General features: G+C 37.6%; 1 protein-coding gene across 1 annotated transcript; it reads left to right on the plus strand.

The window, feature by feature from the left end:
* The first annotated feature begins 5,052 nt into the window (after nucleotides 1-5,052).
* LOC110761089 (putative cyclic nucleotide-gated ion channel 13) lies at nucleotides 5,053-10,462 on the plus strand. Its single transcript, XM_088248691.1, has 12 exons — nucleotides 5,053-5,084; nucleotides 5,417-5,672; nucleotides 5,762-5,766; nucleotides 5,810-5,876; nucleotides 6,175-6,378; nucleotides 6,932-7,218; nucleotides 7,326-7,437; nucleotides 7,626-7,898; nucleotides 8,154-8,582; nucleotides 8,803-9,207; nucleotides 9,361-9,810; nucleotides 9,901-10,462. The coding sequence occupies exons 1-12, from the start codon at nucleotides 5,053-5,055 to the stop codon at nucleotides 10,312-10,314; spliced, it is 2,934 nt and encodes a 977-aa protein (XP_088104817.1). The 3' UTR covers nucleotides 10,315-10,462.
* Nucleotides 10,463-11,565: the final 1,103 nt, after the last annotated feature.

Genomic DNA, 11,565 nt, shown 5'->3' on the forward strand with positions numbered 1-11,565 from the left:
AATGGCACTCGTCTCTCAATAAGTCATATTGGTCAAACTAATATTGGTCCTTTGAAACTTACTAATGTTCTATGTGTTCCCGCTATCCGAAAGAATCTATTGTCTATACACCGTTTTTCTAAGGATAATAATTGCTATTTTGAGATGCATGCTAATGGTTTTCATGTAAAGGACAATATGACGGGGAGGACATTACTCACTGGCAGTAGCTCTGGCGACTTGTACCATATTCAAGCAAATCCTACAATCTCAGGGAAGCTAGTCTTTTATGGTGAAAGGACTACCCAAGATATTTGGCATACAAGACTTGGCCATCCGTCTCATGATGTTTTTCGTATTTTACTTAATAAATTTCACTTGCCTGTTAGTGGTAAGGTTGATTCTCATAAGGCTTGTCATATTTGCCCTTTGGGAAAATCATGTAGACTTCCCTTTTCCAATCGTACTTTTTATGCTCATGAACCCCTTGCAGTACTTCATCTAGATTTATGGGGACCAGCCCCAGTCTCCTCAAATTTTGGTTATCGTTATTATTTATCTATTGTTGATGAATACACTCGATTTGTGTGGTTTTATCCTTTAGCAAAGAAATCCGATGTGCTTACAACGTTTGTCTTCTTTAAAAGATTGGTGGAAAAACAACACAACCATTCTATTAAAACCATACAAATTGATGGTGGTGGGGAATTCACTAATCGTTTATTCCTTAATTTTCTTCATGAACACGGCATCACACATCACATTTCATGCCCTTACACACCAGAACAAAATGGAATTGTTGAGCGTAAGCATAGACATATTGTTGAAATGGGACTTTGCCTGTTGTCCCAATCACACTTACCTTCGAGTTTTTGGCTCGAAGCTTTTTCCACTGCTGTCTTTCTTATCAACAGGTTACCAACTACACAACTTGGTCAAGTTTCACCCTATGAGAAGTTGTTCCAACGCCCACCTAACTACCGGTTTCTCAAGTCTTTTGGTTGTACATGTTTTCCACACTTAGTGCCATACAACAAGCATAAACTTTCCTCCAAGTCTATTAAGTGTATTTTTCTCGGGTATGACAATCACTACAAGGGGTACAAGTGCTTTGAACCAATCTCTAGGCGAGTGTATATTTCAAGGAATGTTACTTTTGATGAATCTGATTTTTCTTACACTAATATTCTATCCAAGTCCTCTCATGATTCCAGGTCAATACCTCTTGCACCCACGTTATTGGAGCCTCCTCATGTTCCTTTATCTCCAGCTCCCCCAACTACTCCACCTCCTTCTAACCTTGCTACGGACAACCAGCTCTCACCACCAGCAACACCTCTTCCGCTCTCTACTCTGTCTTCATCTCCATCCGACCATCCTCTTCATCAATCTGCAAGCACTTCCCCTCCTTCAATAGAAATCGAGTCATCTCCGACAACTCCAGCCACTACACCACCACCACGTGGGTTCCGCAGCCTTCATAATCTTGTCTACAACTCCACACGCCATCCTCTTCCCCATGCCTTAACTGCAACTCTTACGGATCCTCTCTCAATTGAGCCTACAAGTTATACTCAAGCCTCTAAATTCCCTCACTGGCAGGCAGCGATGCACGAAGAATATACAGCCCTTATGAAGAACCAAACTTGGTCCCTCGTTCCTCCTACACCAACCATGAACGTCGTGGGCTGTAAATGGGTTTTCAAAGTCAAGCGAAAAGCCGATGGCACTATTGAAAGACACAAGGCACGCTTAGTTGCCAAGGGCTTTAATCAAATGGAGGGCCTTGACTATGATGAAACATTTAGTCCTGTTGTCAAGCCAGCTACTATTCGCACTATCTTAACTATTGCTCTTTCCAGGAATTGGCCCTTGCAACAACTTGATGTTCGTAATGCCTTTCTGAATGGCATCTTACAGGAGGAGGTTTATATGAAGCAGCCCCTAGGTTTTGCTGACCCTCTTCGCTCCAAATATGTCTGCAAACTCCACAAGGCACTCTATGGCCTTAAACAGGCCCCCCGTGCATGGTTTCATCGACTTCATTCTTTTTTAATTCATCAAGGATTCTTCCATAGTCAATCTGATGCTTCACTTTTTATTCGTCATACAACCTCTCATACTCTTTATGTCCTTGTGTATGTTGATGACTTAATTGTAACAGGTAGTACTCTTCCTGCAGTTAACAAATTCATTGATGATTTATGTTCAACCTTTGATAGTCGCAGGCTGGGCGAGCTCAATTTTTTTCTTGGCATGGAAGTTTGTCGCACCAATGGCTCTCTATCAATCTCTCAAGCTCGCTATGCATCTGACCTTCTCACCAAATTTAATATGGCAGCATGTAAACCAAGTCCCACACCACTGCTCTCCTCCACCAGACTCTCTGCAAATGATGGTGATCCGATCTCTGACCCCACACTGTATCGTAGCATGGTTGGGGGCCTCCAGTACCTCACTCTATCTCGTCCCGATATCGCTTTTGCCGTGAATCAAGTGTGCCAATTCATGCATCATCCATGTTCCACTCACCTCCAAGCTGTTAAAAGGATCTATCGCTACATTAAGGGCACTCTTGAGCATGGCCTTCTCTTTCGTGCTTCTGCTGACCTCACTTTGCGAGCCTTCTCCGACTCTGATTGGGCCGGCTCCATTGATGACCGCCGCTCTACTACAGGGGCATGTGTTTTCCTTGGTCCTAATCTCCTCACTTGGACCGCTAAGAAACAATCTACCGTATCCCGCTCAAGCTCTGAAGCCGAGTATCGCGCACTTGCTACCACTGCAGCTGAGCTTCGTTGGTTTGGCTACTTGTTTCGTGAGTTGGGTATTCCTCTACGTTCGCCTCCATGTATCTTCGTCGACAACATATCTGCTCTCCACATGGCAGCGAATCCTGTCTTCCATGCTCGTACCCGCCATATTGAAATCGACTATCATTTTGTTCGCGAGTTAATTTCCCAAGGTGTTCTTCAGACGCACTATGTTCCCTCTGCTTCTCAACTTGCCGATCTCTTCACCAAAAGCTTGTCTCGCGAACGGTTTACTCAACTTGCTACCAAGCTCAACCTCCACTTTGTTCCCTTTCGCTTGAGGGAGCGTGAAGAGCATCCTACCCATCAGCCAATGAATATGCAAGGCACTCCCCACAAGTCACGGCAGTCTGTAGCCATTCAAGTGTGATTGCTTCATTATCTCAATCAATCCCTATAATCTTGGAACTGCCTATTTTATGTTTTACCGTTTGTATAATTTACTCTGTTTATACTCATGTACAAAGTCAACTGTATAGCATATAAAAGAAATCCAATACAACCAGAATACTCATCGTGGGGTGTTCTTTCTATTCTACTTCTTATTCTTCTCTAAACCCTAGTTATTTCTCTACAAAATTCAGGTGTAAGAACTTGCCCTGGGAAAATTATGGTCATTCCTCAACCTGGCATTACCGTTGGGAACTTGAACATGTATATATGCAAAATTACATTTTACAGTTTATTATCAAGTTCTTGACCAAAACCTATTCAACATTGTTTTTATTGAATTTATTTGCTTTTCTTCGACGTGTACAATAATGCGAGTGTGGAGAAGTAGGGGCTTAGGGTTCAGTTTCAAGTTTCAATGAAAGCAAGAATGATGCATTTGCTAATTTGATATAGCAGCCACTACAAGAAAAATACTCTACCACAACACATTATTAACAACGTGCGTAAGTTTGCGTTGTGAAATTAGGCTTTTAACAACGTACAGAGTATGTGTGTTGTGTTATATCGCTTTTATCATAGAGCTTCTATTTATAGATAAATTATACTTTTATCAGGTAATTTTGATAATTATTTTAAAAAAAACATATATATTTGATATAACAACGCGCATTGCTTGTTGTCAAAACATAAACAACAACGAGCACAGACATGTTGTCATAATATTATAAGACGACATGCTCGGCACGTTGTTGTCAATCGCTCCTACAACGTGCGCGTGTTGTGGTTAATGTTGTTCACAACGAGCGCCAAAATAAACGACGACGTTCAACGCGTGTTGTCGAAAGCCCTACACCTTTTAACGACATCGGCTTCAACAACGTGCGCCGCATGTTGTCAATATGTTTTCACAACGCACATTGCGCGTTGTGAAATGACTTTTTTCTTGTAGTGGCGCAGTAGATGAAAATGAGCCAAGTTGCTGTATATTTTGTTTGTATTTTGTAAGTTTGGGGGGTACTCGTTGACCTATAAAATGCAAGTCATTTCAAGGTCATGATATCATGTTGAGATATTGAAACCGCGATTAGCGAGGGATTTTCCCCTAATCACACAACAAAATAATGGTCCGTAAACCAAATCCGTAAGTATTTAATTGTCATGTGTGAATGGAGCTAAAACCAATATCCCAGAATGTAATAAAATTGTTTTTAAAATGAGAGTCTAGAAGTTTGTTTGGATTGTCTGGAATCTGGATCGTCAAAACGCTATTAACAACTATGAAGTTTTAATTAAATAACAATTTGCATGTTACACCTGTGGTTTAGCCACAATTATTTTGGGTCATCAACTTAGCCACAATTATATTTTACAATGAAGTCGCCTCTCATTGGCTACACTAGTAGGAAGGAGTTGCTCTAAATTTGCTTCTGTTGGTGAGAAAGAAGTAAACTATTAAGAAAAAAAGACTTGGCACCTCAACCAAAAAAAGGATATGGGGACTTAATTTTTTTCTTTCTTGCCAAGCAGAGTACGGAAAATATTTTTTTTTTTTGAATTTATGACAACTAACACCTTGATCTATGAATTCAAACAAGTTAGCAGAATGAAATATTACTTTATTTCAACTTGATAAATGTGAACTACTGCAAGATAAGTATTTATTTGAAGTCAATTCTATTAATTGTGGATTAATGCATATAACTTGACTTCAGTTGTAGAAAATTTGAGATCTCAAAATTTGGTTTCAAAAGGGATTTGCTCCATCATTTGCAAACTCCAGACTTCTAGCTAGCAAGATTCAGCTTCTGCAAAACAACCACAAAAGAGAAAAAAAGAAAAGAAAAGAAAAAGGGAGTTTGAGTTCTGCATGGCGGCTACCGGTGAAGAGAACGTTGCAAGGTTAGTTTCCACAACTTTAAGTACATGCACCATTTTGATTTTTCCATTCTTAAATAAATGTTCTATCAAACAATAGGACCTGCATATCTGCATATATGGCTGTGTTGCACAGCCAAATATTTAATCATCTTTAATATATATCATGGAGGGGTAATAGAAAATACATAGCGTCCACAAGGTAATAATCTCCGGACGTCCGCATAGGAGAATTTTTTACATTATCAAAGTTCTTCTGTCTCTCTTGATAAGGATTTTGTTACTTTGGGTTCCTTAAATGTTTTCTTCTATTTGTTAGGCATAATTTTATGTTCTTTGTGTCTCTTGCCCATCAGTGCAGTAGATGATCCGAATTCAAACACGATAACGGAAAATCCTGCCCCGGAAGATATACAAAAATCATGTCTAAAGTGGAATTACATATTTATAACATCATGTGTGTTTGCCGTTTTACTGGATCCTTTGTTCCTCTACATTCCTATCCTCAACGACGATATCAAGTGTCTGAAGTTGGACAACAACTTAAAGATTACAGCTCTCGTCTTACGATCGGTCACAGATCTATTTTATATAGCCAATATTATTTTTCGAGTTTGTAGATTTGAAAATTGTTCACCTTTGATCAAGCGATTTCTTCCCGAAAGTTGCTCCTCCAAGTTAATAACATCACTCATCAAAAGCTTTCGTGAGTTATTACCTGAAGTAAGCAACGAAGTTCCAAAACCAAGTATAACTAAAGAGATATGGAAGTCGTCCATCATAGTTGACATTTTAGCTATTCTTCCTCTTCCACAGGTATGAACAAAAGCCTTTGCTTTGATCTAGACTCTAGATCGAGTAGTTAATATCTTTTCCAATCTCACTGTTTTTGTCTGCATGCAATGGCGGTGTGCTAAGATATGTATATATTAATTTCACTATAAAGTTATTAGAAATTAGGACCATTTATGGTACTGAATAATTGAAATGTGATATACTGCAGCCCAATATATGAAATGTCATACAGGACACAGGCAAATATAAATTAATTCAATAGTTTGTCTCATGATATGTTAACAGTTGATATTAACATTGCAATGTGTGTTCTGGCCAGGTAGTAATTCTCATTTTCTTTTCAAAAATGAGGGCCTCAAGATCTTTCAAGAAGGTCATGAACTTTCTTGTTATGGTGCAATATGTACCACGAGTTCTTCGCATCTACCTATCATGCAAGAAATCTAAAAAACCTTTCAAAGGACAGATTGCATTATGGGTCAAAGGTGTACTCAATTTTTTTTTGTACATCCTTGCTAGTCATGTAAGTTTCAATTTCATCATAATTTTAATTTTGAAAAGTTAATCTACTTTAAATTAATGTTGAACAAGCATTGTTTTTTTTTTATATTTGATATAAGTGATAGTCTAATTATTCTAATTAATCTAATTTACGGAGATGAAGATTCGAACTTGAAGGGGGTGGACTCAATGTCCTGGCCAATTGGCCTAACTCACATCTGCTGGACTAGCATTATTTGATATCTTATTTCTTGATAAAAGTTTAGGTTCATAGTACTCAACCTCATGTGAATAAAAAACATGTATATACATACATACAAACATGGTGCATACTTCATATTAAATTACACTTGCAAATACAATGACGTTCCTAATAATTTAACTTATGTGAGAACTAATCTTGGGAGGCAAACCCTTCTGCTAGAACTAATATTAGGAGGCAAATCCTCCCAAAATTTGTCAACATTAATCATTTAATAACATATTAAATTTTCTTTTTATGAGAACTTATTAGCGTTTGTTTAAAATTTTCTTAAAAGTTCAATATAATCTAACTAGCTTGTTGGTTTCTTTAGGTACTTGGGGCTTTTTGGTACTTTTTTGCTATTCAAAGAATGACAAGTTGCTGGCAACATGCATGTCGATACGAAAATGGATGTGACCCTACTTCTTTTGACTGTAATGATCACCATACGTCGAGAAATATTACGGTTCTAAATGATTTATGTCCGATTAATCCATCAAATACAGATCTATTTGATTTTGGTATATATCTAAATGTTCTTCAATCGGGTATATTGTGGTCAACAAACTATCCCCTGAAGTTTTTGAATAGTTTTAGTTGGGGCCTGCGGAATTTGAGGTTTGTACATAGGACACTCTTTGATCTTGCAGGATGAGTTATAATTACAAATGTAACTAAAAATACAATTTTTTTTAATGTGTTGTAATCTATTTTCATTTTTGCAGTTCTCTTGCTTCAAATCTCCAGCCGAGTACCAATACATGGGAAATCCTCTTTGTGACTTTTATATCTGTAATCGGCTTGCTACTATTCGTAATTCTCATTGGGAATTTGCAGGTTGGTGCGGTGAATCTTTATATAAAAAGTTTTCTTTAAGCTTAAATCTCCTCATGATTTTTTTTTTCTTTTCTCATTTGAGTACGCATCTTTGTATATATGTTGGCCGGCTTTTTCTGTATCTCTGGAAATATGCATATATATAATAAATTAGAATTAATGAACTGAACCTTCTTGTTGTGAAATAGACCTATGTGCTGTTAGATACTGAAAGATTAGAGTCGCACAGACGCAAGATGAAACTTGAACAGAAGTTGACAGAAAAAGTAGGCCCAGATGTAGAAAAATGGTTATCTGAAAATGGCATCCCCCTGCGTAAAAAGTCGGAGGTCATGGCAAGGGCACGACAAGAGCTTGAAGAAAACTCCGCTATTGATGTAAAAAAAGAAATCTTCTCTATTCTTCCCTTGAAACTTCAAAACTACATCAAAAGTTGCATGCCGTTGAGTAGGCTGAAGAAGGTAGGGTTCATGCAAACTCATCGCTTTAGTATAGTTATAGTTAATTTTTCACAACGTTATAGTTAATAACTTCTAATTTCAGTTATTAGATTGAATGTATGGTACATATAAAAAAAATTAATTTACTAAGAAGTCTAAGATGAACTAGTTCTTAACACAAATTCTTATTGGATAAGCTCCCATATATATGATACGAGGTTATTATTAGATTTTTAATTGCTGGTTCCATTCTTAAAATATTTTATCTAAACCTAGGTGCCATTACTTCGAAAGATGAACGAACAAGTTTTGATAGAAATCGCCAAGCATCTTAATCCCATGAAGTTTACTAATGAAACCATTATTGGAGAGGGTGAACCACTTGAAATGATGCTTTTCATCGTGGACGGACGCGTAACCATTAAAAAGAAAGAATGTTCTACTGAGTTGCGAAGACATGCGGGAGATGTATACGGAGAGAAACTCCTAGTTTGGCCCTCATGGACGTCCTTCCATGAGGGGACAAGACCCATAGCAACCGAGTCTGTTTGGGCCAGTTATGTTGAAGCCCTTGTTCTCTCGGCCAGCGACATGGCCAGTATAGGCACTAGATTCAGGTCAGAGTTCGACAAGTTGGAGATGAGTCATCTAACGGATTCTGAGTGGGAGCTTTTGACGTGTGACAAGGTGGCTATGCTACAACAAGTAAGTTCCTCTCTCTCTGGAATACATATCTATACAATTAATTTTTTTTTGTACAAGTGATATTGAAGAAGGAGAAAATCGAACCTAGGACCTCGGGTGCATGCGTACATACATGAGCTATACAAACCCCTTGCAACATATCTATACAATGATGATGTTACTTATTTGATTTTATATAATTTTCTCATTAAGTTTGTTAAATTAATGCATCCAACCCTAGGTGCCAAAGCTTCAAACTATGAATAAACAAGTATTGAAAGAAATGTCTGCGCTTCTTCTACCTGATCTCTATCGACGTGATGTCGATATTATTCAAGAGAACCGACCGCTTAGTATGATGTTCTTTGTCACGAGGGGAGAGGTGATAAAAAATAATGAGAAGGATCGTGCAGGAAATTTTTTCGGAGAAGAACTTGTTGAGTGGGCACTGGATAAGTGTTTTCCTGAGATGCTACCCTTGTCCACCTGTACGGCTACAGTAGTCTCAAACGATGCTGAAATCCTCTATCTTAAACCAGAAGTCTTGAAGAATTTTGCCTCTAACGATAACTTCGTGCCACACTTCAGCAAGATCGCCTCTGAGTTAGATCTTTTGACTTCTGTCCGGTTGACTAGGCTAAAGAAAGTAAGTTGCTCTCCATCTCTACTCTATATATCAAGTAACAATATTTTTGGATTTGCTTTAAAACCATTTTCATCCTCACAGCTATACGTACTTAGATTTGCTTTATAAATACTTTTCTTAGTAATTAACAATATTATATCTATCTAACTCTAGGTGAAAAATTTTCAAAAAATGGACAAACAAGTGTTGGAAGCAATCTCCAAGCTTCTTAAGCCCAGGGCCTACAGTACTGTCAACACCTATATTATTCGAGAGAAGGAACCACTTGAAATGATGTTCTTTGTGGTGCGGGGAGTTGTATCCATCGAAAGCGATAGCATCATCGAAGGGTCAGAAATCCGTGAAATGGGAGGTTTCTATGGAGAAGAACTGGTACATTGGGTTACAACTTGGGCATCACATAGCTCCTTTCCCGCCAAACTACCTTTGGCAACTGGTTCTGTGTTACGCGGCTCCCGTCCTGTTAAAATCCTTGCTCTCACAGCCGACGACTTGAAGAGTGTAGTCTCTGATTTCAAGTCCAAGTTGTTCACAAGGGAGACTCAGATCACCCTCCCTCCATCGGAGCCTTTGACTCGGGATCTGTTGACTATGCTAAAGAATGTAAGTTCCTATATATATATAAATATATATGTTTATACTTAATTCTCTCTTCTTTGCTTAAACAAATAATATGGTATCTAATTAATCTAGGTGGAAAGGCTTAAGCATATGGATGAGCAAGTGTTGAAAGAAATAAGTGAGCATCTTAGGGCAGAAAAGTATCAAGATGAGTACATTATTGGATTGAATGAGTTAGTGGAAAAGATGTTCTTCATCGTGAGGGGAGTTGTGGCGGTGACAAACGAGTACTGGACAGAATACCGCAATGAAGTAGAACATTCAAATCACAGTACTAGTGGAGATGACCTTATAGATTATTGGGTGCGATCTAAAGATACCGCTTTTCCTAAGGAGTTGCCCATCTCTGCTTTAAGTTTTCGGGCCATCGGTGAAGTTGAAGTTCTGGTTCTTATGGCCAAGGACTTGGCAAGCGTTCAGCCTCGTCGAATTCGTAGTAAAACCTTTCTCCTAAGAAACCGAAGTCTGCAAGTCGCATTGAATTAATTGCCAAATGCAATTGCAATTCTGAACTTTAATCAAATTTTATTAACTACTTTTTCTTGAATTCGCTGTAATTTTTAGTCAATTAGTCAACTCCGGTGTAAGAACTTGCCCTGGGATTGGGAAAATTATGGTCATTCCTCAACCTGGCATTACTATTGGGAACTTGAACATGTATATATATATGCAAAATTACATTTTACAGTTTATTGTCAAGTTCTTGACCAAAACCTATTCGAATAGTACGATAATGCGAGTGTGGAGAAGTAGGGGGCTTAGGGTTCAGTTTCAAGTTTCAATGAAAGCAAGAATGATACATTTGCTAGCTTGATAAGTTGAACCAAGTTGCTGTATTTTGTTTACCTGAAAAGATAGCCTTATAAGTTGGCGGCGGTACTCCTTGACTCTATAAAATGCAAATCATTTCAAGGTCTACGCAATCATGTAGAGATCTCCAAACGGAAATTGTGTTTAGATCTCCTATTACTGAGGAGTTTTCCCCTAATCATAACATAATATTGATTTGTAAACCAAATAGTGATTCCTTTCTGTTTTTTTTCTTGACTATATATACATAGTAAATTGCATGTGTAAATGGAGCTAAACAAATTTCCAAATTAATTTTGTAAAATTGTTCTCAAGATATGGACGTCTAGAAGTTTGTTTGAATTGTCAAATGCAATCGTAATCGCAGATATGTAAGTCATAACCAAATAGCAATTTGCATGTTACACATGAGGTTTATTATTATTTTTTCGAAGTCATTTGTAATTAGGTGTTAGTCAATTAGCAGCCAGCAAAAATTATATATGCTCGGAATATTTTTTAAATTTTTTAATTTTATAGCTATGTTTTCCCAATATTTTTATAGCTTTCATTTGTGGTGTTTTTAGAGTTTTTTTAATTTTTAATTTTTAAATGTCAGTTTTTATAAAAAATTTCAAAAAAAAAAAGGGTTTGAGGGCTAAGTCCGAGGTAGCTTTAATCATGGAGGTCACGGAAGAGAAAGAGGAAGCAACTTCACTTACAGAAGAGAACTCGAAAGAGAAGGTTAAAAGGTTAGCTTTAGTTTTTTGTTGGTGTGTTAAGGTTAGTTTCTTTGACTTTATCACCATTTTCTTTTCTTCTTTTCCCTTTTAAAAAAAATGTTGTATCAAACGCACCACGACTTGTGAGACAAACTGTAGTGGTAAATTTTTACATGCTTGTGACGAAAAATCTTTACAATGATACAATGGGTCCTTAATTGTTTCT

This window comes from Prunus avium, chromosome 2, assembly GCF_965620075.1.
Source record: "Prunus avium chromosome 2, drPruAviu1.hap1.1, whole genome shotgun sequence".
In the NCBI taxonomy this organism is placed as follows: Eukaryota; Viridiplantae; Streptophyta; class Magnoliopsida; order Rosales; family Rosaceae; genus Prunus; species Prunus avium.

What these genes read in the sequence shown, in the direction of transcription:
- LOC110761089 (XM_088248691.1), top strand. Translation starts at nt 5,053, where the DNA reads ATGGCGGCTACCGGTGAAGAGAACGTTGCAAG. An exon ending in CTATTCTTCCTCTTCCACAG is followed by an intron (nt 5,877 to 6,174) that starts GTATGAACAAAA and finishes TGTTCTGGCCAG; the next exon opens with GTAGTAATTCTCATTTTCTT. An exon ending in TGTTGACTATGCTAAAGAAT is followed by an intron (nt 9,811 to 9,900) that starts GTAAGTTCCTAT and finishes TAATTAATCTAG; the next exon opens with GTGGAAAGGCTTAAGCATAT.